This window comes from Procambarus clarkii, chromosome 58 (assembly GCF_040958095.1).
Source record: "Procambarus clarkii isolate CNS0578487 chromosome 58, FALCON_Pclarkii_2.0, whole genome shotgun sequence".
Classification (NCBI taxonomy): Eukaryota; Metazoa; Arthropoda; class Malacostraca; order Decapoda; family Cambaridae; genus Procambarus; species Procambarus clarkii.
The window spans coordinates 1,611,507-1,636,435 of NC_091207.1; the positions used below are offsets into that span (position 1 = coordinate 1,611,507).

A 24,929-nucleotide genomic window follows, 5' to 3' on the forward strand; every position below is an offset into this window, starting at 1 on the left:
CCACAGGGTGTGGTGGGAGCGTCATAGTGTTCCACAGGGTGTGGTGGGGGCGTCATAGTGTTCCACAGAGGTGTGGTGGGAGCGTCACAGTGTTCCACAGGGTGTAGTGGGAGCGTCATAGTGTTCCACATGGGTGTGGTGGGAGCGTCACAGTGTTCCACAGGGTGTGGTGGGAGTGTCACAGTGTTCCACAGGGTGTGGTGGGAGCGTCATAGTGTTCCACAGGATGTGGTGGGAGCGTCACAGTGTTCCACAGGGTGTGGTGGGAGCGTCATAGTGTTCCACAGGGTGTGGTGGGAGCGTCACAGTGTTCCACAGGGTGTGGTGGGAGCGTCATAGTGTTCCACAGGGTGTGGTGGGAGCGTCATAGTGTTCCACAGGGTGTGGTGGGAGCGTCATAGTGTTCCACAGGGGTGTGGTGGAAGTGTTACAGTGTTCCACAGGGTGTAGTGGGAGCGCAGTGTTCCACAGGGTGTAGTGGGAGCGTCATTTTGTTCCACATGGGTGTGGTGGGAGCGTCACAGAGTTCCACAGGGTGTGGTGGGAGTGTCACAGTGTTCCACAGGGTGTGGTGGGAGTGTCAGTGTTCCACAGGGTGTGGTGGGAGCGTCATAGTGTTCCACAGGGTGTGGTGGGAGCGTCATAGTATTCCACAGGGGTGTTGTGGGAGTGTCACAGTGTTCCACAGGGGTGTGGCGGGAGTGTCACAGTGTTCCACAGGGTGTGGTGTGAGCGTCACAGTGTTCCACAGGGTGTGGTGGGAGCGTCAGTGTTCCACAGGGGTGTGGCGGGAGTGTCAGTGTTCCACAGGGTGTTGCGTTAGTGTCACAGTGTTCCTCAGGGTGTGGCGGGAGTGTCTAGTGTTCCACAGGGTGTGGCGGGAGTGTCAGTGTTCCTCAGGGTGTGGCGGGAGTGTCAGTGTTCCACAGGGTGTGGCGGGAGTGTCAGTGTTCCACAGGGTGTGGCGGGAGTGTCAGTGTTCCACAGTGTGTGGCGGGTTTCACAGTGTTCCACAGTGTGTGTAGCGGGTGTCACAGAGTTCCACAGTGTGTGGCGGGAGTGTCACAGTGTTCCACAAGGTGTGGTGGGAGCATCATAGTGTTCCAGAGGGGTGTGGCGGGAGTGTCACAGTGTTCCTCAGGGTGTGGTGGGAGTGTCACAGTGTTCCACAGGGTGTGGCGGGAGTGTCAGTGTTCCACAGGGTGTGGCGGGAGTGTCAGTGTTCCACAGTGTGTGGCGGGAGTGTCACAGTGTTCCTCAGGGTGTTGCGGGAGTGTCGGTGTTAAACAGTGTGTGGCGGGAGTGTCACAGTGTTCCACAGGGTGTGGCGGGTGTCACAGTGTTACACAGGGTGTGGTGGGAGCGTCATAGTGTTCCACAGGGGTGTGGTGGGAGCGTCACAGTATTCCACAGGGTGTGGTGGAAGTGTCACAGTGTTCCACAGGGTGTGGTGGGAGCGTCATAGTGTTCCACAGGGGTGTGGTGGGAGCGTCATAGTGTTCCACAAGGTGTGATGGAGCGTCATAGTTTTCCACAGGGTGTGGTGGGAGCGTCATAGTGTTCCACAGGGTGTGGTGGGAGCGTCACAGTGTTCCACAGGGTGTGGTGGGAGAATCATAGTGTTCCACAGGGTGTAGGGAGAGCGTTATAGTGTTCCACAGGGTGTGGTGGGAGCGTCACAGTGTTCCACAGGGTGTGGTGGGAGCGTCACAGTGTTCCATAGGGTGTGGTGGGAGCGTCACAGTGTTCCACAGGGTGTTGTGGGAGCGTCACAGTGTTCCACAGGGTGTGGTGGGAGCGCCACAGTGTTCCACAGGGTGTGGTGGGAGCGTCACTGTGTTCCACAGGGAGTGGCGGGAGTGTCACAGTGTTCCACAGGGTGTGGTGGGAGTGTCACAGTGTTCCAAAAGGTGTAGTGGGAGCGTCACAGTGTTCCACAGGGTGTGGTGGGAGCGTCACAGTGTTCCACAGGGTGTGGTGGGAGCGTCATAGTGTTCCACAGGGGTGTGGTGGAAGTGTTAGTGTTCCACAGGGTGTGGTGGGTGCGTCATAGTGTTCCACAGGGGTGTGGTGGGAGTGATAGTGTTCCACAGGGTGTGGTGGGAGCGTCATAGTGTTCCACAGGGTATGGTGGGAGCGTCATAGTGTTCCACAGGGGTGTGCCGGGAGTGTCACAGTGTTCCACAGGGTGTGGTGGGAGCGTCACAGTGTTCCACAGGGTGTGGTGGGAGCGTCATAGTGTTCCACAGGGGTGTGGTGGAAGTGTTAGTGTTCCACAGGGTGTGGTGGGAGCGTCATAGTGTTCCACAGGGGTGTGGAGGGAGTGATAGTGTTCCACAGGGTGTGGTGGGAGCGTCATAGTGTTCCACAGGGTGTGGTGGGAGCGTCATAGTGTTCCACAGGGGTGTGGCGGGAGTGTCACAGTGTTCCACAGGGTGTGGCGGGAGTGTCAGTGTTCCTCAGGGTGTGGCGGGAGTGTCAGTGTTCCACAGGGTGTGGCGGGAATGTCAGTGTTCCACAGGGTGTGGCGGGAGTGTCAGTGTTCCACAGTGTGTGGCGGGTGTCAGTGTTCCACAGAGTGTGTAGCGGGTGTCACAGTGTTCCACAGGGTGTAGCGGGAGTGTCAGAGTTCCACAGTGTGTGGCGGGAGTGTCACAGTGTTCCTCACGGTGTGGTTGGAGTGTCACAGTGTTCCACAGGGTGTTGCGGGAGTGTCAGTGTTAAACAGTGTGTGGCGGGAGTGTCACAGTGTTCCACAGGGTGTGGCGGGTGTCACAGTGTTCCACAGGGTGTGGCGGGTGTCAGTGTTCCACAGGGTGTGGTTGGAGTGTTACAGTGTTCCACAGGGTGTTGTGGGAGCGTCATAGTGTTCCACAGGGGTGTGGTGGGAGCGTCACAGTGTTCCACAGGGTGTGGTGGAAGTGTCACAGTGTTCCACAGGGTGTGGTGGGAGCGTCATAGTGTTCCACAGGGGTGTGGTGGGAGCGTCACAGTGTTCCACAGGGTGTGGTGGGAGCGTCACAGTGTTCCACAGGGTGTGGTGGGAGCGTCATAGTGTTCCACAGGGTGTGGTGGAAGCGTCATAGTGTTCCACAGGGTGTGGTGGGAGCGTCACAGTGTTCCACAGGGTGTGTTGGAGCGTCACAGTGTTCCACAGGGAGTAGCGGGAGTGTCACAATGTTCCACAGGGTGTGGTGGGAGTGTCACAGTGTTCCAAAAGGTGTGGTGGGAGCGTCACAGTGTTCCACAGGGTGTGGTGGGAGCGTCACAGTGTTCCACAGGGTGTGGTGGGAGCGTCATAGTGTTCCACAGGGTGTGGTGGGAGCGTCACAGTGTTCCACAGGGTGTGGTGGGAGCGTCACAGTGTTCCACAGGGTGTGGCGGGAGTGTCACAGTGTTCCACAGGGTGTGGTGGGAGTGTCACAGTGTTCCACAAGGTGTGGTGGGAGCGTCATAGTGTTCCACAGGGTGTGGTGGGAGTGTCACAGTGTTCCACAGGGTGTGGTGGGAGCGTCATAGTGTTCCACAGGGTGTGGCGGGAGTGTCACAGTGTTCCACAGTGTGTGGTGGGAGTGTCAGTGTTCCACAAAGGTGTGGTGGGAGCGTCACAGTGTTCCACAGGGTGTGGTGGGAGCGTCACAGTGTTCCACAGGGTGTGGTGGGAGTGTCACAGTGTTCCACAGGGTGTGGTGGAAGCGTCACAGTGGTCCACAGTGTGTGGTGGGAGCGTCATAGTGTTCCACAGGGTGTGGTGGGAGCGTCACAGTGTTCCACAGGGTGTGGTGGGAGCGTCACAGTGTTCCACAGGGTGTAATGGGAGTGTCACAGTGTTCCACAGGGTGTGGTGGAAGCGTCACAGTGGTCCACAGGGTGTGGTGGGAGCGTCATAGTGTTCCACAGGGGTGTGGTGGAAGTGTTAGTGTTCCACAGTGTGTGGTGGGAGCGTCATAGTGTTCCACAGGGTGTGGTGGGAGCGTCATACTGTTCCACAGGGGTGTGGCGGGAGTGTCACAGTGTTCCACAGGGTGTGGTGGGAGCGTCACAGTGTTCCACAGGGTGTGGTGGGAGCGTCATAGTGTTCCACAGGGGTGTGGTGGAAGTGTTGGTGTTCCACAGGGTGTGGTGGGAGCGTCATAGTGTTCCACAGGGGTGTGGAGGAAGTGATAGTGTTCCACAGGGTGTGGTGGGAGCGTCATAGTGTTCCACAGGGTGTGGTGGGAGCGTCATAGTGTTCCACAGGGGTGTGGCGGGAGTGTCACAGTGTTCCACAGGGTGTGGCGGGAGTGTCAGTGTTCCTCAGGGTGTGGCGGGAGTGTCAGTGTTCCACAGGGTGTGGCGGGAGTGTCAGTGTTCCACAGGGTGTGGCGGGAGTGTCAGTGTTCCACAGAGTGTGTAGCGGGTGTCACAGTGTTCCACAGGGTGTGGCGGGAGTGTCAGAGTTCCACAGTGTGTGGCGGGAGTGTCACAGTGTTCCACAAGGTGTGGTGGGAGCATCATAGTGTTCCACAGAGGTGTGGCGGGAGTGTCACAGTGTTCCTCACGGTGTGGTGGGAGTGTCACAGTGTTCCACAGGGTGTGGCGGGAGTGTCAGTGTTCCTCAGGGTGTTGCGGGAGTGTCAGTGTTAAACAGTGTGTGGCGGGAGTGTCACAGTGTTCCACAGGGTGTGGCGGGTGTCACAGTGTTCCACAGGGTGTGATGGGATTGTTACAGTGTTCCACAGGGTGTGATGGGAGTGTCACAGTGTTCCTCAGGGTGTGGTGGGAGTGTTACAGTGTTCCACAGGGTGTTGTGGGAGCGTCATAGTGTTCCACAGGGGTGTGGTGGGAGCGTCACAGTGTTCCACAGGGTGTGGTGGAAGTGTCACAGTGTTCCACAGGGTGTGGTGGGAGCGTCATAGTGTTCCACAGGGGTGTGGTGGGAGCGTCACAGTGTTCCACAGGGTGTGGTGGGAGCGTCACAGTGTTCCACAGGGTGTGGTGGGAGCGTCATAGTGTTCCACAGGGTGTGGTGGGAGCGTCATAGTGTTCCACAGGGTGTGGTGGGAGCGTCACAGTGTTCCACAGGGTGTGTTGGAGCGTCACAGTGTTCCACAGGGAGTGGCGGGAGTGTCACAATGTTCCACAGGGTGTGGTGGGAGTGTCACAGTGTTCCAAAAGGTGTGGTGGGAGCGTCACAGTGTTCCACAGGGTGTGGTGGGAGCGTCACAGTGTTCCACAGGGTGTGGTGGGAGCGTCATAGTGTTCCACAGGGTGTGGTGGGAGCGTCATAGTGTTCCACAGGGGTGTGGTGGGAGCGTCATAGTGTTCCACAGGGGTGTGGTGGAAGTGTTATAGTGTTCCACAGGGTGTGGTGGGAGCGTCATAGTGTTCCACAGGGGTGTGGTGGGAGCGTCATAGTGTTCCACAGGGGTGTGGTGGAAGTGTTACAGTGTTCCACAGGGGTGTGGTGGGAGCGTCATAGTGTTCCACAGGGTGTGGTGGGAGCGTCATAGTGTTCCACAGGGTGTGGTGGGAGCGTCATAGTGTTCCACAGAGGTGTGGTGGGAGCGTCACAGTGTTCCAAAGGGTGTAGTGGGAGCGTCATAGTGTTCCACATGGGTGTGGTGGGAGCGTCACAGTGTTCCACAGGGTGTGGTGGGAGTGTCACAGTGTTCCACAGGGTTTGGTGGGAGCGTCATTGTGTTCCACAGGGTGTGGTGGGAGCGTCACAGTGTTCCACAGGGTGTGGTGGGAGCGTCATAGTGTTCCACAGGGTGTGGTGGGAGCGTCACAGTGTTCCACAGGGTGTGGTGGGAGCGTCATAGTGTTCCACAGGGTGTGGTGGGAGCGTCATAGTGTTCCACAGGGTGTGGTGGGAGCGTCATAGTGTTCCACAGGGGTGTGGTGGAAGTGTTACAGTGTTCCACAGGGTGTAGTGGGAGCGCAGTGTTCCACAGGGTGTAGTGGGAGCGTCATTTTGTTCCACATGGGTGTGGTGGGAGCGTCACAGTGTTCCACAGGGTGTGGTGGGAGTGTCACAGTGTTCCACAGGGTGTGGTGGGAGTGTCAGTGTTCCACAGGGTGTGGTGGGAGCGTCATAGTGTTCCACAGGGTGTGGTGGGAGCGTCATAGTATTCCACAGGGGTGTTGTGGGAGTGTCACAGTGTTCCACAGGGGTGTGGCGGGAGTGTCACAGTGTTCCACAGGGTGTGGTGGGAGCGTCATAGTATTCCACAGGGGTGTTGTGGGTGTGTCACAGTGTTCCACAGGGGTGTGGCGGGAGTGTCACAGTGTTCCACAGGGTGTTGCGTTAGTGTCACAGTGTTCCTCAGGGTGTGGCGGGAGTGTCTAGTGTTCCACAGGGTGTGGCGGGAGTGTCAGTGTTCCTCAGGGTGTGGCGGGAGTGTCAGTGTTCCACAGGGTGTGGCGGGAGTGTCAGTGTTCCACAGGGTGTGGCGGGAGTGTCAGTGTTCCACAGTGTGTGGCGGGTGTCACAGTGTTCCACAGTGTGTGTAGCGGGTGTCACAGAGTTCCACAGTGTGTGGCGGGAGTGTCACAGTGTTCCACAAGGTGTGGTGGGAGCATCATAGTGTTCCAGAGGGGTGTGGCGGGAGTGTCACAGTGTTCCTCAGGGTGTGGTGGGAGTGTCACAGTGTTCCACAGGGTGTGGCGGGAGTGTCAGTGTTCCACAGGGGGTGGCGGGAGTGTCAGTGTTCCACAGTGTGTGGCGGGAGTGTCACAGTGTTCCTCAGGGTGTTGCGGGAGTGTCGGTGTTAAACAGTGTGTGGCGGGAGTGTCACAGTGTTCCACAGGGTGTGGCGGGTGTCACAGTGTTCCACAGGGTGTGGTGGGAGCGTCATAGTGTTCCACAGGGGTGTGGTGGGAGCGTCACAGTATTCCACAGGGTGTGGTGGAAGTGTCACAGTGTTCCACAGGGTGTGGTGGGAGCGTCATAGTGTTCCACAGGGGTGTGGTGGGAGCGTCATAGTGTTCCACAAGGTGTGGTGGGAGCGTCATAGTGTTCCACAGGGTGTGGTGGGAGCGTCATAGTGTTCCACAGGGTGTGGTGGGAGCGTCACAGTGTTCCACAGGGTGTGGTGGGAGAATCATAGTGTTCCACAGGGTGTAGGGAGAGCGTTATAGTCTTCCACAGGGTGTGGTGGGAGCGTCACAGTGTTCCACAGGGTGTGGTGGGAGCGTCACAGTGTTCCATAGGGTGTGGTGGGAGCGTCACAGTGTTCCACAGGGTGTTGTGGGAGCGTCACAGTGTTCCACAGGGTGTGGTGGGAGCGTTACAGTGTTCCACAGGGTGTGGTGGGAGCGTCACTGTGTTCCACAGGGAGTGGCGGGAGTGTCACAGTGTTCCACAGGGTGTGGTGGGAGTGTCACAGTGTTCCAAAAGGTGTAGTGGGAGCGTCACAGTGTTCCACAGGGTGTGGTGGGAGCGTCACAGTGTTCCACAGGGTGTGGTGGGAGCGTCATAGTGTTCCACAGGGGTGTGGTGGTAGTGTTAGTGTTCCACAGGGTGTGGTGGGAGCGTCATAGTGTTCCACAGGGGTGTGGAGGGAGTGATAGTGTTCCACAGGGTGTGGTGGGAGCGTCATAGTGTTCCACAGGGTGTGGTGGGAGCGTCATAGTGTTCCACAGGGGTGTGGCGGGAGTGTCACAGTGTTCCACAGGGTGTGGTGGGAGCGTCACAGTGTTCCACAGGGTGTGGTGGGAGCGTCATAGTGTTCCACAGGGGTGTGGTGGAAGTGTTAGTGTTCCACAGGGTGTGGTGGGAGCGTCATAGTGTTCCACAGGGGTGTGGAGGGAGTGATAGTGTTCCACAGGGTGTGGTGGGAGCGTCATAGTGTTCCACAGGGTGTGGTGGGAGCGTCATAGTGTTCCACAGGGGTGTGGCGGGAGTGTCACAGTGTTCCACAGGGGTGTGGCGGGAGTGTCACAGTGTTCCACAGGGTGTGGTGGGAGCGTCATAGTATTCCACAGGGGTGTTGTGGGTGTGTCACAGTGTTCCACAGGGGTGTGGCGGGAGTGTCACAGTGTTCCACAGGGTGTTGCGTTAGTGTCACAGTGTTCCTCAGGGTGTGGCGGGAGTGTCTAGTGTTCCACAGGGTGTGGCGGGAGTGTCAGTGTTCCTCAGGGTGTGGCGGGAGTGTCAGTGTTCCACAGGGTGTGGCGGGAGTGTCAGTGTTCCACAGGGTGTGGCGGGAGTGTCAGTGTTCCACAGTGTGTGGCGGGTGTCACAGTGTTCCACAGTGTGTGTAGCGGGTGTCACAGAGTTCCACAGTGTGTGGCGGGAGTGTCACAGTGTTCCACAAGGTGTGGTGGGAGCATCATAGTGTTCCAGAGGGGTGTGGCGGGAGTGTCACAGTGTTCCTCAGGGTGTGGTGGGAGTGTCACAGTGTTCCACAGGGTGTGGCGGGAGTGTCAGTGTTCCACAGGGGGTGGCGGGAGTGTCAGTGTTCCACAGTGTGTGGCGGGAGTGTCACAGTGTTCCTCAGGGTGTTGCGGGAGTGTCGGTGTTAAACAGTGTGTGGCGGGAGTGTCACAGTGTTCCACAGGGTGTGGCGGGTGTCACAGTGTTCCACAGGGTGTGGTGGGAGCGTCATAGTGTTCCACAGGGGTGTGGTGGGAGCGTCACAGTATTCCACAGGGTGTGGTGGAAGTGTCACAGTGTTCCACAGGGTGTGGTGGGAGTGTTACGAACCCGGATCCAACGTTCGAGCCTGGAGCAGTGACAAACACGCCATCTGTGGGTCAGCTCCCGAAACCCCCTCCAAACGAACGACGACACCTAGTGAGGACAGCGTGTACTGGCCTCGAGGACCAGTTTCTAGTCTGGTTCAGCGCTCAACACCGCCGCTCCTGACCTCTGGTGAGGTGGTGCTCCGACGACAGCGCCATCTATGGAGTGGATATGTCGGGTGTTTGTGTCTGAGGCTGTAAGTGTGGTGTTTTAGTGTCCTTGTTATTGATGACGTGTCTGCTTACAGAGCCGACCTGGGACCACTGTGTTGAAGGTGGAGTCAGTCTACCCGAGGCAGCCAGTCTCCATACAGTGAAGTTTGCTGCAGCTGTCGTGACGTCGTCCCCCCGGAAGAACACTGTGGTGTGTTAAGCCTGCCAGTGGAGTGGCAGTGGAAGGATTTACCCGGGACCGACGGTTGGAGACGATAATCCACTGGGGTATTGAGGACAGGAGGGTGATTGGTGATATCACACGAGACTCCTGTCTAGGGCGTACCCCTTTTATCGCTCGTGGAGTGGCCGTACCAGCCTTGGTGGCTCAGTACCTGCCAGCAGACCTGCTGGACGTGTGGTTGACGGCCTCCACGACGGTGCCCCCAGTGGACCTGTGTTGTGGCTGACCTGTGGCCAGGGTAGACTCGGCGTTCTCAGAGGACACGTCTTGAGGCCACGAAGAAAGCACCGCGGACTCAGCACCTAGCTTCGAGGATCCATAGTCTCCAGCAGAAGACTACAGTGTTGATCCCCTTGTAAAGTGTTAATACCCCTCCCCCTTGTGTACTCTTTTATTATATATATTTAAACGGTGAAGGTGAATATTATATTATATTAAGTTCTTACCTTTCTTTCCCTACTCCCTTTAAGTTACTTGCGTCACGGATCGCATCCCTTGAAAGCCTCTACTGGCTTGGGGTCAGATATATATCTTCCTCTAACAACATCAGAGTGAGAACCCCGTTGCGTCCCGAGAGGGCCGTAACAGGGAGCGTCATAGTGTTCCACAGGGGTGTGGTGGGAGCGTCATAGTGTTCCACAAGGTGTGGTGGGAGCGTCATAGTGTTCCACAGGGTGTGGTGGGAGCGTCATAGTGTTCCACAGGGTGTGGTGGGAGCGTCACAGTGTTCCACAGGGTGTGGTGGGAGAATCATAGTGTTCCACAGGGTGTAGGGAGAGCGTTATAGTCTTCCACAGGGTGTGGTGGGAGCGTCACAGTGTTCCACAGGGTGTGGTGGGAGCGTCACAGTGTTCCATAGGGTGTGGTGGGAGCGTCACAGTGTTCCACAGGGTGTTGTGGGAGCGTCACAGTGTTCCACAGGGTGTGGTGGGAGCGTTACAGTGTTCCACAGGGTGTGGTGGGAGCGTCACTGTGTTCCACAGGGAGTGGCGGGAGTGTCACAGTGTTCCACAGGGTGTGGTGGGAGTGTCACAGTGTTCCAAAAGGTGTAGTGGGAGCGTCACAGTGTTCCACAGGGTGTGGTGGGAGCGTCACAGTGTTCCACAGGGTGTGGTGGGAGCGTCATAGTGTTCCACAGGGGTGTGGTGGTAGTGTTAGTGTTCCACAGGGTGTGGTGGGAGCGTCATAGTGTTCCACAGGGGTGTGGAGGGAGTGATAGTGTTCCACAGGGTGTGGTGGGAGCGTCATAGTGTTCCACAGGGTGTGGTGGGAGCGTCATAGTGTTCCACAGGGGTGTGGCGGGAGTGTCACAGTGTTCCACAGGGTGTGGTGGGAGCGTCACAGTGTTCCACAGGGTGTGGTGGGAGCGTCATAGTGTTCCACAGGGGTGTGGTGGAAGTGTTAGTGTTCCACAGGGTGTGGTGGGAGCGTCATAGTGTTCCACAGGGGTGTGGAGGGAGTGATAGTGTTCCACAGGGTGTGGTGGGAGCGTCATAGTGTTCCACAGGGTGTGGTGGGAGCGTCATAGTGTTCCACAGGGGTGTGGCGGGAGTGTCACAGTGTTCCACAGGGTGTGGCGGGAGTGTCAGTGTTCCTCAGGGTGTGGCGGGAGTGTCAGTGTTCCACAGGGTGTGGCGGGAATGTCAGTGTTCCACAGGGTGTGGCGGGAGTGTCAGTGTTCCACAGTGTGTGGCGGGTGTCAGTGTTCCACAGAGTGTGTAGCGGGTGTCACAGTGTTCCACAGGGTGTGGCGGGAGTGTCAGAGTTCCACAGTGTGTGGCGGGAGTGTCACAGTGTTCCACAAGGTGTGGTGGGAGCATCATAGTGTTCCACAGGGGTGTGGCGGGAGTGTCACAGTGTTCCTCACGGTGTGGTTGGAGTGTCACAGTGTTCCACAGGGTGTGGCGGGAGTGTCTGTGTTCCTCAGGGTGTTGCGGGAGTGTCAGTGTTAAACAGTGTGTGGCGGGAGTGTCACAGTGTTCCACAGGGTGTGGCGGGTGTCACAGTGTTCCACAGGGTGTGGTGGGAGTGTTACAGTGTTCCACAGGGTGTTGTGGGAGCGTCATAGTGTTCCACAGGGGTGTGGTGGGAGCGTCACAGTGTTCCACAGGGTGTGGTGGAAGTGTCACAGTGTTCCACAGGGTGTGGTGGGAGCGTCATAGTGTTCCACAGGGGTGTGGTGGGAGCGTCACAGTGTTCCACAGGGTGTGGTGGGAGCGTCACAGTGTTCCACAGGGTGTGGTGGGAGCGTCATAGTGTTCCACAGGGTGTGGTGGAAGCGTCATAGTGTTCCACAGGGTGTGGTGGGAGCGTCACAGTGTTCCACAGGGTGTGTTGGTGCGTCACAGTGTTCCACAGGGAGTGGCGGGAGTGTCACAATGTTCCACAGGGTGTGGTGGGAGTGTCACAGTGTTCCAAAAGGTGTGGTGGGAGCGTCACAGTGTTCCACAGGGTGTGGTGGGAGCGTCACAGTGTTCCACAGGGTGTGGTGGGAGCGTCATAGTGTTCCATAGGGTGTGGTGGGAGCGTCACAGTGTTCCACAGGGTGTGGTGGGAGCGTCACAGTGTTCCACAGGGTGTGGCGGGAGTGTCACAGTGTTCCACAGGGTGTGGTGGGAGTGTCACAGTGTTCCACAAGGTGTGGTGGGAGCGTCATAGTGTTCCACAGGGTGTGGTGGGAGTGTCAGTGTTCCACAGGGTGTGGTGGGAGCGTCATAGTGTTCCACAGGGTGTGGCGGGAGTGTCACAGTGTTCCACAGTGTGTGGTGGGAGTGTCAGTGTTCCACAAGGTGTGGTGGGAGCGTCACAGTGTTCCACAGGGTGTGGTGGGAGCGTCACAGTGTTCCACAGGGTGTGGTGGGAGTGTCACAGTGTTCCACAGGGTGTGGTGGAAGCGTCACAGTGGTCCACAGTGTGTGGTGGGAGCGTCATAGTGTTCCACAGGGTGTGGTGGGAGCGTCACAGTGTTCCACAGGGTGTGGTGGGAGCGTCACAGTGTTCCACAGGGTGTGGTGGGAGTGTCACAGTGTTCCACAGGGTGTGGTGGAAGCGTCACAGTGGTCCACAGGGTGTGGTGGGAGCGTCATAGTGTTCCACAGGGTGTGGTGGGAGTGTCACTGTGTTCCACAGGTTGTGGTGGGAGCGTCACAGTGGTCCACAGGGTATGGTGGGAGCGTCATAGTGTTGTGGTGGGAGTTGTGGCGGGAGTGTCACAGTGTTCCACAGGGTGTGGCGGGAGTGTCACAGTGTTCCTCAGGCTGTGGCGGGAGCGTCATTGTGTTCCACAGGGGTGTGGCGGGAGTGTCACAGTGTTCCACAGGGTGTTCCGGGAGTGTCACAGTGTTCCTCAGGGTGTGGCGGGAGTGACAGTGTTCCTCAGGGTGTGGCGGGAGTGTCAGTGTTCCACAGTGTGTGGCGGGTGTCACAGTGTTCCACAGTGTGTGGCAGGTGTCACAGTGTTCCACAGGGTGTGGCGGGAGTCTCACAGTGTTCCACAGGGTGTGGCGGGAGTGTCAGTGTTCCACAGGGTGTTGCGGGAGTGTCACAGTGTTCCACAGGGTGTGGTGTGAGTGTTACAGTGTTCCACAGGGTGTGGTGGGAGTGTCACAGTGTTCCTCAGGGTGTGGTGCCACACAGATTGTGGCGTGTGGTGTGTTCCTCAGGGTGTGGTGCGAGTGTTACAGTGTTCCACAGGATGTGGTGGGAGTGTCACAGTGTTCCTCAGGGTGTGGTGGGAGTGTTAGTGTTCCACAGGGGTGTGGCGGGAGTGTCACAGTGTTCCTCAGGGTGTGGTGGGAGTGGTACAGTGTTCCACAGGGTGTGGTGGGAGTGTCACAGTGTTCCACAAGTTGTGGTGGGAGCGTCATAGTGTTCCCCAGGGGTGTGGTGGGTGTGTCACAGTGTTCCACAGGGTGTGGCGGGAGTGTAACAGTGTTCCACAGGGTGTGGTGGGAGTGTTACAGTGTTCCACAGGGTGTGGTGGGAGTGTCACAGTGTTGCACAGGGTGTGGTGGGTGTCAAAGTGTTCCACAGGATGTGGCGGGTGTCACAGTGATCCTCAGGGTGTGGTGGGAGTGTTACAGTGTTCCACAGGGTGTGGTGGGAGTGTCACAGTGTTCCTCAGGGTGTGGTGCGAGTGTTACAGTGTTCCACAGGGGTGTGGCGGGAGTGTCACAGTGTTCCTCAGGGTGTGGTAGGAGTGTCAATGTTCCACAGGGTGTGGTGGGAGTGTCAGTGTTCCACAAGGTGTGGTGGGAGCGTCATAGTGTTCCCCAGGGGTGTGGTGGGTATGTCACTGTTCCACAGGGTGTGGCGGGAGTGTAACAGTGTTCCACAGGGTGTGGTGGGAGTGTCACAGTGTTCCACAGGGTGTGGTGGGAGTGTCACAGTGTTCCACAGGGTGTGGTGGGTGTCACAGTGTTCCACAGGATGAGGCGGGTGTCACAGTGTTCCATAGGGTGTGGTGGGAGCGTCACAGTGTTCCACAGGGTGTGGCGGGTGTCACAGTGTTCCACAGGATGTGGCGGGTGTCACAGTGTTCCACAGGATGTGGTGGGTGTCAGTGTTCCACAGGGTGTGGTGGGAGTGTCACAGTGTTCCACAAGGTGTGGTGGGAGCGTCATAGTGTTCCACAGGGGTGTGGCGGGAGTGTCACAGTGTTCCTCAGGGTGTGGTGGGAGTGTCACAGTGTTCCACAGGGTGTGGGGGAGCGTCATAGTGTTCCACAGGATGTGGCGGGTGTCACAGTGTTCCACAGGGTGTGGTGGGAGTGTCACAGTCTTCCACAAGGTGTGGTGGGAGCGTCATACTGTTTCACAGGGGTGTGGCGGGAGTGTCACAGTGTTCCTCAGGGTGTGGTGGGAGTGTCAGTGTTCCACAGGGTGTGGCGGGAGTGTCAATGTTCCTCAGGGTATGGCGGGAGTGTCAGTGTTCCACAGTGTGTGGCGGGAGTGTCACAGTGTTCCACAAGGTGTGGTGGGAGCGTCATAGTGTTCCACAGGGGTGTGGTGGGAGTGTCACAGTGTTCCACAGGGTGTGGTGGGAGTGTCACAGTCTTCCACAGGGTGTGGTGGGAGTCACCTTGCACTTGGAGAGGCGGTAGACGGTGTGGAGCGTGGCGTCAAGGAGCGGGGCGTGCTGGTCAGCCTCAGCGTAGAAGCTGGAGTGAGAGATGAGTGCGGGCAGGATGGAGTTACCAATGTAACGGTTGAGGGCCAAGCCCATCTCCGACTCCGTCCCGTCTGACTGTAGGGTAACACAGTAAGGGATCACATTAGTGAGAGCTGTCGTGTAAATGAGCACCTCCAACACCCCAACATAGGCCATATTAATATACAGTTTGCATCAGAGTCGTCTGGAGAAGCATCAGGAGACAGCGCTAGTATTGAAAGGACTGAAATTAGCATTGCTACTCTTAAAGAATTCAATTTTTAGCTTTTTTGTGCATGAAAACATTCTCTCAAATATTTCTACATAATCTGATGTCTATCAAAATTGGTTATGTAGAGTAAAGAAGTTATGTAAGCATGAGGAACCTTATCTAGCGAGGTGGCGGCGCGGAGGTCGGGCAGGAAGGCGTCCTCCAGGAGACGGAAGAAGAGCTCCACATTGTCCATGCCGTAGACACGCTCCAAGAAGAGCACAACACTCTGCTTGTGTGCTGGGATCAGGCCGGGAGGGATGTCGCTGCGGCCTTCCTCCGCCGCTGTCGTCGACAGAGTGAAGCGCAGCGACAAAACACCCTAAAAAGGCAATCATTCACATTTTATATATTCATTTTTATTAATCTCAATTAATGGACTGACTGTGTGTGTTTATTCACCTAGTTGTGCTTGCGGGGGTTGAGCTCTGCTCTTTCGACCAGCCTCTCAACTGTCAATCAATCAACTGGTTTTTTTTCCTACACACACACATAACCCCTGAGGAAGCAGCCCATAACAGCTGTCTAACTCCCAGGTACCTATTTATTGCTAGGTAAATACTCGTGTGTGTGTGTGTGTGTGTGTGTGTGTGTGTGTGTGTGTGTGTGTGTGTGTGCGCGCGCGCGCGCGTGGTATAACAACCTAAATGTTCCAACATAAGTGTAAGTACCTCAGTGTAGTTACAGGATGAGACCTACACTCATTATCTTCCTGATGTTCTGAAACCTCTGAAGGTTTTGACCACCACTACACATTCACTGGAATTGTCTCCATCGTCCGCAACTCGGTTGCTGATGACCAGAGAGAAGTGGTTACTTATGTTTCAAACAATCATCTCATGAAATAAAGGAATTTCTAGGAGCAGGCTTCAGATGAGCTGAGGTAGGATAACAGCTCTTGCTTGTAGCTTCACTGGGTACTTTAACTGACAGTCCTAATGAACCCTAGTCTAAGGTTAAAAAATAGAAAGAATTATAGGTTAGGTACTTATGCAACACCGTCGTGACGTTGGTGGTCTTGCTGTTATGTACAAGGCCAACATTCTCAAAGTTCCGCACCTGGCCCAACTCCGTCGACAACCAGTAGTTGGCACTCATAACACTTGGCTCTCACCCTTTCAACAGTTTAATGCTGGCAGTGCCTTCTCAAGAACATCACTCCATCAGCGATCATTCACTATTAGGCTCACTGGCATCTGGAACTTGTTCGCTCAACAGGTTGTTGTTCCTGTCAACTGATCACATGAAGGTTCTGGCGCACAGTTGGCTACAGGCTCATCCTACCTGGACTGTATGGGTCTCGAACAGCAGACCTCACGCGTGTGAGGCCGTAGCACTACAACTGGCCTATGAGCAATCTTAAAAAGGAAAGTTTATCAGCAGGATGCTGCTTCTGAAGACTGCTTCTGAAATGAGCGGTCTTCTTTTTATTAAGACTGTTCATGGCCTAGTTGATAGTACTACGGCCTCACACGCGTAGCGTCCGCGGTTCGAGACTCATACAGTCCAGGTGAATGGTAGTTTACTTCCAAGGAAGTGTGAATATCAATATATATTTTAATGAATGAAGTTTATTCCTATTGATGCTCATAATAGGTTCATGAAATAAATGGGCGTCTAAAAGTAGGTTTCAACTGAGCTGAGGAATGATTACAGCTCTTGCTTGCAGTTTCACCAGGTTCTTTATATGATAGTTCTTTATGTGATAAGTTTTAAAGGACATTCTCATGAAATAAATGAGTCTCCAGGAGCAGGCTTCAGTTGAATTGAGGTAGGATAACAGCTCTTGCTTGCAGTTTCACTAGGTACATTAACTGGCAGCCTTTATTAACCGTAGTATTAGTTACATAAATAAGAGAGACGGTGGGGCCGGAAAGGAGACAACACAATAAGTAAGAGAGCGCAACACTAGGGCAGTGAGAGCTCACCTGGAGGTCCTCTAAGGGTACTAGAGAGCGGAGGATGGCGCGTGCTCGCAGGCTGTCGTTCTTGCCCTGGGCAATGACATTGGCCTCAGGGGCGCAGCGACCCATCAGGTCGACTAAGGTGCAGTAGAAGGCTAGAATAGCAGCCCCAGTGTCTATGTAATCTTCGTCGTCGTCGCCAGCAGGCATCGGGTGGTCGATGGGAACTGCTCCTTCAGCCTCGGCGCCAAGACGCTGCGCTGAGATACGTTCTGACATCTGTAGTGAAAAAAATGAATACAAATTAATAACCTTTTCTTTCATGCTGGTATAACGACATCTAAAATATATATGTATTACTCTAGAAAATGTGTCCACACAATCTTCCATCTGTTTTACAGTACAATGCATCAATCGTGTGTATTTAATATTTTCTGGTACAGTGATAAATCAGTAGCACATGATGGGTACAGTTGGTGAGGTGAGGCCACCTTCACCTGGCTGACCTCCCTCATCACTCATGCCTTACCTTGATGAACACTTGCCTTACACCTTGCGGCGTCCTCACACCTGGAAAGTCCTACTTCATAATGTTTACTTTCATCTCTGTATGTCTATGTCTCCAGCCATCTTTCAAGGTGTGTATTCTTCCCGTGCAATAATCATCCACCACACTTACTACTCTTAACACATACACAACTAACAACATGATTACCACAATAAGGATGTAGAATATACTTACATGAACCATCCAGACTTTTGAACCGGTTGCTGACAAACACTAATATGTCTACGGTGTCCATACACCAGTATGTCTACAGTGTCCATACACCAGTATGTCTACAGTGTCCATACACCAGTATGTCTACAGTGTCTATAACACCAGTATGTCTACAGTGTCCATACACCAGTATGTCTACAGTGTCTATAACACCAGTATGTCTACAGTGTCCATACACCAGTATGTCTACAGTGTCCATACACCAGTATGTCTACAGTGTCCATACACCAGTATGTCTACAGTGTCCATACACCAGTATGTCTACAGTGTCCATACACCAGTATGTCTACAGTGTCCATACACCAGTATGTCTACAGTGTCTATAACACCAGTATGTCTACAGTGTCCATACACCAGTATGTCTACAGTGTCCATACACCAGTATGTCTACAGTGACTATAACACCAGTATGTCTACAGTGTCCATACACCAGTATGTCTACAGTGTCTATAACACCAGTATGTCTACAGTGTCCATACACCAGTATGTCTACAGTGTCTATAACACCAGTATGTCTACAGTGTCTATAACACCAGTATGTCTACAGTGTCCATACACCAGTATGTCTACAGTGTCCATACACCAGTATGTCTACAGTGTCCATACACCAGTATGTCTACAGTGTCCATACACCAGTATGTCTACAGTGTCCATACACCAGTATGTCTACAGTGTCTATAACACCAGTATGTCTACAGTGTCTATAACACCAGCATGTCTACAGTGTCCATACACCAGTATGTCTACAGTGTCCATACACCAGTATGTCTACAGTGTCCATACACCAGTATGTCTACAGTGTCTATAACACCAGTATGTCTACAGTGTCCATACACCAGTATGTCTACAGTGTCCATACACCAGTATGTCTACAGCGTCCATACACCAGTATGTCTACAGTGTCCATACACCAGTATGTCTCACAGTGTCATATAACACCAGTAGTGTCTACAGTGTCCATACACCCAGTATGTCTATAGTGTAAATACACCAGTAATGTCTACAGGGGTCCATACACTCAGTATGTCCTACAGTGTCCATACACCAGTATGTCTACAGTGGTCCTATACACCAGTATGTCTACAGGTGTCCATACACCAGTATGTCTACCTAGTAGTCACTACACAGGGGTCCATACACCAGTATGTCTACAGTGTCCATACACCAGTATGTCTACAGTGTCCATACACCAGTATGTCTACAGTGTCCATACACCAGTATGTCCTACAGTGTACCATACACCAGTATGTCCTACATGTCCATACCACGTATGTCTACAGTGTCCCATACACCAGTATGTCTACAGTGTCCATACCACTTAGTATGTCTACAGTGTGTCCATACACCAGTATGTCTACAGTGTCCATACACCAGTATGTCACAGTGTCCATACACCAGTATGTCTACAGTGTCCATACACTCAGTAATGTCTACAGTGTCCTATAAACCAGTATGTCTACAAGTGTACTATAACACCAGTATGGTCTACAGTGTCCATACACCAGTATGTCTACAGTGTCTATAACACCAGTATGTCTACAGTGTCTATAACACCAGTATGTCTACAGTGACTATAACACCAGTATGTCTACAGTGTCCATACACCAGTATGTCTACAGTGTCCATACACCAGTATGTCTACAGTGTCCATACACCAGTATGTCTACAGTGTCCATACACCAGTATGTCTACAGTGTCCATAACACCAGTATGTCTACAGTGTCCATACACCAGTATGTCTACAGTGTCCATACACCAGTATGTCTACAGTGTCTATAACACCAGTATGTCTACAGTGTCCATACACCAGTATGTCTACAGTGTCTATAACACCAGTATGTCTACAGTGTCCATACACCAGTATGTCTACAGTGTCCATACACCAGTATGTCTACAGTGTCCATACACCAGTATGTCTACAGTGTCCATACACCAGTATGTCTACAGTGTCCATACACCAGTATGTCTACAGTGTCTATAACACCAGTATGTCTACAGTGTCCATACACCAGTATGTCTACAGTGTCCATACACCAGTATGTCTACAGTGTCCATACACCAGTATGTCTACAGTGTCCATAACACCAGTATGTCTACAGTGTCCATACACCAGTATGTCTACAGTGACTATAACACCAGTATGTCTACAGTGTCCATACACCAGTATGTCTACAGTGTCTATACACCAGTATGTCTACAGTGTCTATACACCAGTATGTCTACAGTGTCCTATAACACCAGTATGTCTACAGTGTCCATACACCAGTATGTCTACAGTGTCCATACACCAGTATGTCTACAGTGTCCATACACCAGTATGTCTACAGTGTCCATACACCAGTATGTCTACAGTGTCCATAACACCAGTATGTCTACAGTGTCCATACACCAGTATGTCTACAGTGTCCATACACCAGTATGTCTACAGTGTCCTATAACACCAGTATGTCTACAGTGTCCATAACACCAGTATGTCTACAGTGTCTATAACACCAGTATGTCTACAGTGTCTATAACACCAGTATGTCTACAGTGTCCATACACCAGTATGTCTACAGTGTCCATACACCAGTATGTCTACAGTGTCCATACACCAGTATGTCTACAGTGTCCATAACACCAGTATGTCTACAGTGTCCATACACCAGTATGTCTACAGTGTCCATACACCAGTATGTCTACAGTGTCCATACACCAGTATGTCTACAGTGTCTATAACACCAATATGTCTACAGTGTCCATACACCAGTATGTCTACAGTGTCCATAACACCAGTATGTCTACAGTGTCCATACACCAGTATGTCTACAGTGTCCATACACCAGTATGTCTACAGTGTCCAACACCAGTATGTCTACAGTGTCCATACACCAGTATGTCTACAGTGTCTATAACACCAGTATGTCTACAGTGTCCATACACCAGTATGTCTACAGTGTCCATACACCAGTATGTCTACAGTGACTATAACACCAGTATGTCTACAGTGTCCATACACCAGTATGTCTACAGTGTCTATAACACCAGTATGTCTACAGTGTCCATACACCAGTATGTCTACAGTGTCTATAACACCAGTATGTCTACAGTGTATAACACCAGTATGTCTACAGTGTCCATACACCAGTATGTCTACAGTGTCCATACACCAGTATGTCTACAGTGTCCATACACCAGTATGTCTACAGTGTCCATACACCAGTATGTCTACAGTGTCCATACAACCAGTATGTCTACAGTGTCCATACACCAGTATGTCTACAGTGTCCATACACCAGTATGTCTACAGTGTCCATACACCAGTATGTCTACAGTGTCCATACACCAGTATGTCTACAGTGTCCATACACCAGTATGTCTACAGTGTCTATAACACCAGTATGTCTACAGTGTCTATAACACCAGTATGTCTACAGTGTCTATAACACCAGTATGTCTACAGTGTCCATACACCAGTATGTCTACAGTGTCCATACACCAGTATGTCTACAGTGTCCATACACCAGTATGTCTACAGTGTCTATAACACCAGTATGTCTACAGTGTCTATAACACCAGTATGTCTACAGTGTCTATAACACCAGTATGTCTACAGTGTCTATACACCAGTATGTCTACAGTGTCTATAACACAGTATGGTCTACAGTGTCTATAACACCAGTATGTCTACAGTGTCTATAACACCAGTATGTCTACAGTGTCTATACACCAGTATGTCTACAAGTGTCCTATAACAACCAGTATGTCTACAGTGTCCATACACCAGTATGTCTACAGTGTCCATACACCAGTATGTCTACAGTGTCATACACCAGTATGTCTACAGTGTCCATACACCAGTATGTCTACAGTGTCCATACACCAGTATGTCTACAGTGTCCATACACCAGTATGTCTACAGTGTCTATAACACCAGTATGTCTACAGTGTCTATAACACCAGTATGTCTACAGTGTCCATACACCAGTATGTCTACAGTGTCCATACACCAGTATGTCTACAGTGTCCATAACACCAGTATGTCTACAGTGTCTATAACACCAGTATGTCTACAGTGTCTATAACACCAGTATGTCTACAGTGTCTATAACACCAGTATGTCTACAGTGTATAACACCAGTATGTCTACAGTGTCTATAACACCAGTATGTCTACAGTGTCTATAACACCAGTATGTCTACAGTGTCTATAACACCAGTATGTCTACAGTGTCTATAACACCAGTATGTCTACAGTGTCCATACACCAGTATGTCTACAGTGTCCATACACCAGTATGTCTACAGTGTCTATAACACCAGTATGTCTACAGTGTCCATACACCAGTATGTCTACAGTGTCTATAACACCAGTATGTCTACAGTGTCTATAACACCAGTATGTCTACAGTGTCTATAACACCAGTATGTCTACAGTGTCCATACACCAGTATGTCTACAGTGTCTATAACACCAGTATGTCTACAGTGTCTATAACACCAGTATGTCTACAGTGTCCATACACCAGTATGTCTACAGTGTATAACACCAGTATGTCTACAGTGTCCATAACACCAGTATGTCTACAGTGTCCTATAACACCAGTATGTCTACAGTGTCCATAACACCAGTATGTCTACAGTGTCTATAACACCAGTATGTCTACAGTGTCTATAACACCAGTATGTCTACAGTGTCCATAACACCAGTATGTCTACAGTGTCCATACACCAGTATGTCTACAGTGTCCATAACACCAGTATGTCTACAGTGTCTATAACACCAGTATGTCTACAGTGTCTATAACACCAGTATGTCTACAGTGTCCTATAACACCAGTATGTCTACAGTGTCTATAACACCAGTATGTCTACAGTGTCCTATACACCAGTATGTCTACAGTGTCCATAACACCAGTATGTCTACAGTGTCTATAACACCAGTATGTCTACATTGTCTATAACACCAGTATGTCTACAGTGTCTATAACACCAGTATGTCTACAGTGTCCTATAACACCAGTATGTCTACAGTGTCCTATAACACCAGTATGTCTACAGTGTCCATAACACCAGTATGTCTACAGTGTCCTATAACACCAGTATGTCTACAGTGTCCATAACACCAGTATGTCTACAGTGTCTATAACACCAGTATGTCTACAGTGTCCTATAACACCAGTATGTCTACAGTGTCCTATAACACCAGTATGTCTACAGTGTACTATAACACCAGTATGTCTACAGTGTCTATAACACCCAGTATGTCTACAGTGTCCTATACACCAGTATGTCTACAGTGTCCTATACACCAGCTATGTCTACAGTGTCTATAACACCAGTATGTCTACAGTGTCCATACACCAGTATGTCTACAGTGTCTATACACCAGTATGTCTACAGTGTCCATACACCAGTATGTCTACAGTGTCCATACACCAGTATGTCTACAGTGTCCATACACCAGTATGTCTACAGTGTCCATACACCAGTATGTCTACAGTGACTATAACACCAGTATGTCTACAGTGTCCATACACCAGTATGTCTACAGTGTCTATAACACCAGTATGTCTACAGTGTCTATAACACCAGTATGTCTACAGTGACTATAACACCAGTATGTCTACAGTGTCCATACACCAGTATGTCTACAGTGTCCATACACCAGTATGTCTACAGTGTCCATACACCAGTATGTCTACAGTGTCCATACACCAGTATGTCTACAGTGTCCATAACACCAGTATGTCTACAGTGTCCATACACCAGTATGTCTACAGTGTCCATACACCAGTATGTCTACAGTGTCTATAACACCAGTATGTCTACAGTGTCCATACACCAGTATGTCTACAGTGTCTATAACACCAGTATGTCTACAGTGTCTATAACACCAGTATGTCTACAGTGTCCATACACCAGTATGTCTACAGTGTCCATACACCAGTATGTCTACAGTGTCCATACACCAGTATGTCTACAGTGTCCATACACCAGTATGTCTACAGTGTCTATAACACCAGTATGTCTACAGTGTCCATACACCAGTATGTCTACAGTGTCCATACACCAGTATGTCTACAGTGTCCATACACCAGTATGTCTACAGTGTCCATAACACCAGTATGTCTACAGTGTCCATAACACCAGTATGTCTACAGTGCTATAACACCAGTATGTCTACAGTGTCCATACACCAGTATGTCTACAGTGTATAACACCAGTATGTCTACAGTGTCTATAACACCAGTATGTCTACAGTGACTATAACACCAGTATGTCTACAGTGTCCATACACCAGTATGTCTACAGTGTCCATACACCAGTATGTCTACAGTGTCCATACACCAGTATGTCTACAGTGTCCATACACCAGTATGTCTACAGTGTCCATAACACCAGTATGTCTACAGTGTCCATACACCAGTATGTCTACAGTGTCCATACACCAGTATGTCTACAGTGTCCATAACACCAGTATGTCTACAGTGTCCATAACACCAGTATGTCTACAGTGTCCATAACACCAGTATGTCTACAGTGTCTATAACACCAGTATGTCTACAGTGTCCATACACCAGTATGTCTACAGTGTCCATACACCAGTATGTCTACAGTGTCCATACACCAGTATGTCTACAGTGTCCATAACACCAGTATGTCTACAGTGTCCATACACCAGTATGTCTACAGTGTCCATACACCAGTATGTCTACAGTGTCCATACACCAGTATGTCTACAGTGTCTATAACACCAATATGTCTACAGTGTCCATACACCAGTATGTCTACAGTGTCCATAACACCAGTATGTCTACAGTGTCCATACACCAGTATGTCTACAGTGTCCATACACCAGTATGTCTACAGTGTCCATAACACCAGTATGTCTACAGTGTCCATACAACAGTATGTCTACAGTGTCTATAACACCAGTATGTCTACAGTGTCCATACACCAGTATGTCTACAGTGTCCATACACCAGTATGTCTACAGTGACTATAACACCAGTATGTCTACAGTGTCCATACACCAGTATGTCTACAGTGTCTATAACACCAGTATGTCTACAGTGTCCATACACCAGTATGTCTACAGTGTCTATAACACCAGTATGTCTACAGTGTCTATAACACCAGTATGTCTACAGTGTCCATACACCAGTATGTCTACAGTGTCCATACACCAGTATGTCTACAGTGTCCATACACCAGTATGTCTACAGTGTCCATACACCAGTATGTCTACAGTGTCCATACACCAGTATGTCTACAGTGTCCATACACCAGTATGTCTACAGTGTCCATACACCAGTATGTCTACAGTGTCCATACACCAGTATGTCTACAGTGTCCATACACCAGTATGTCTACAGTGTCCATACACCAGTATGTCTACAGTGTCTATAACACCAGTATGTCTACAGTGTCTATAACACCAGTATGTCTACAGTGTCTATAACACCAGTATGTCTACAGTGTCCATACACCAGTATGTCTACAGTGTCCATAACACCAGTATGTCTACAGTGTCCATACACCAGTATGTCTACAGTGTCTATAACACCAGTATGTCTACAGTGTCTATAACACCAGTATGTCTACAGTGTCTATAACACCAGTATGTCTACAGTGTCTATAACACCAGTATGTCTACAGTGTCTATACACCAGTATGTCTACAGTGTCTATAACACCAGTATGTCTACAGTGTCTATAACAC

At 51.4% G+C, this 24,929-nt stretch overlaps 1 protein-coding gene across 1 annotated transcript in view; it reads right to left on the minus strand.

Annotated features, from left to right (window-relative positions):
• LOC123751887 (ryanodine receptor-like) overlaps positions 1-24,929 on the minus strand; it is a 359,023-nt gene that overhangs the window by 183,173 nt on the left and 150,921 nt on the right. The window contains 3 exon segments of the mRNA XM_069306475.1: positions 14,204-14,368; positions 14,659-14,865; positions 16,472-16,726. Coding sequence (XP_069162576.1) covers positions 14,204-14,368; positions 14,659-14,865; positions 16,472-16,726 — 627 coding nt within the window.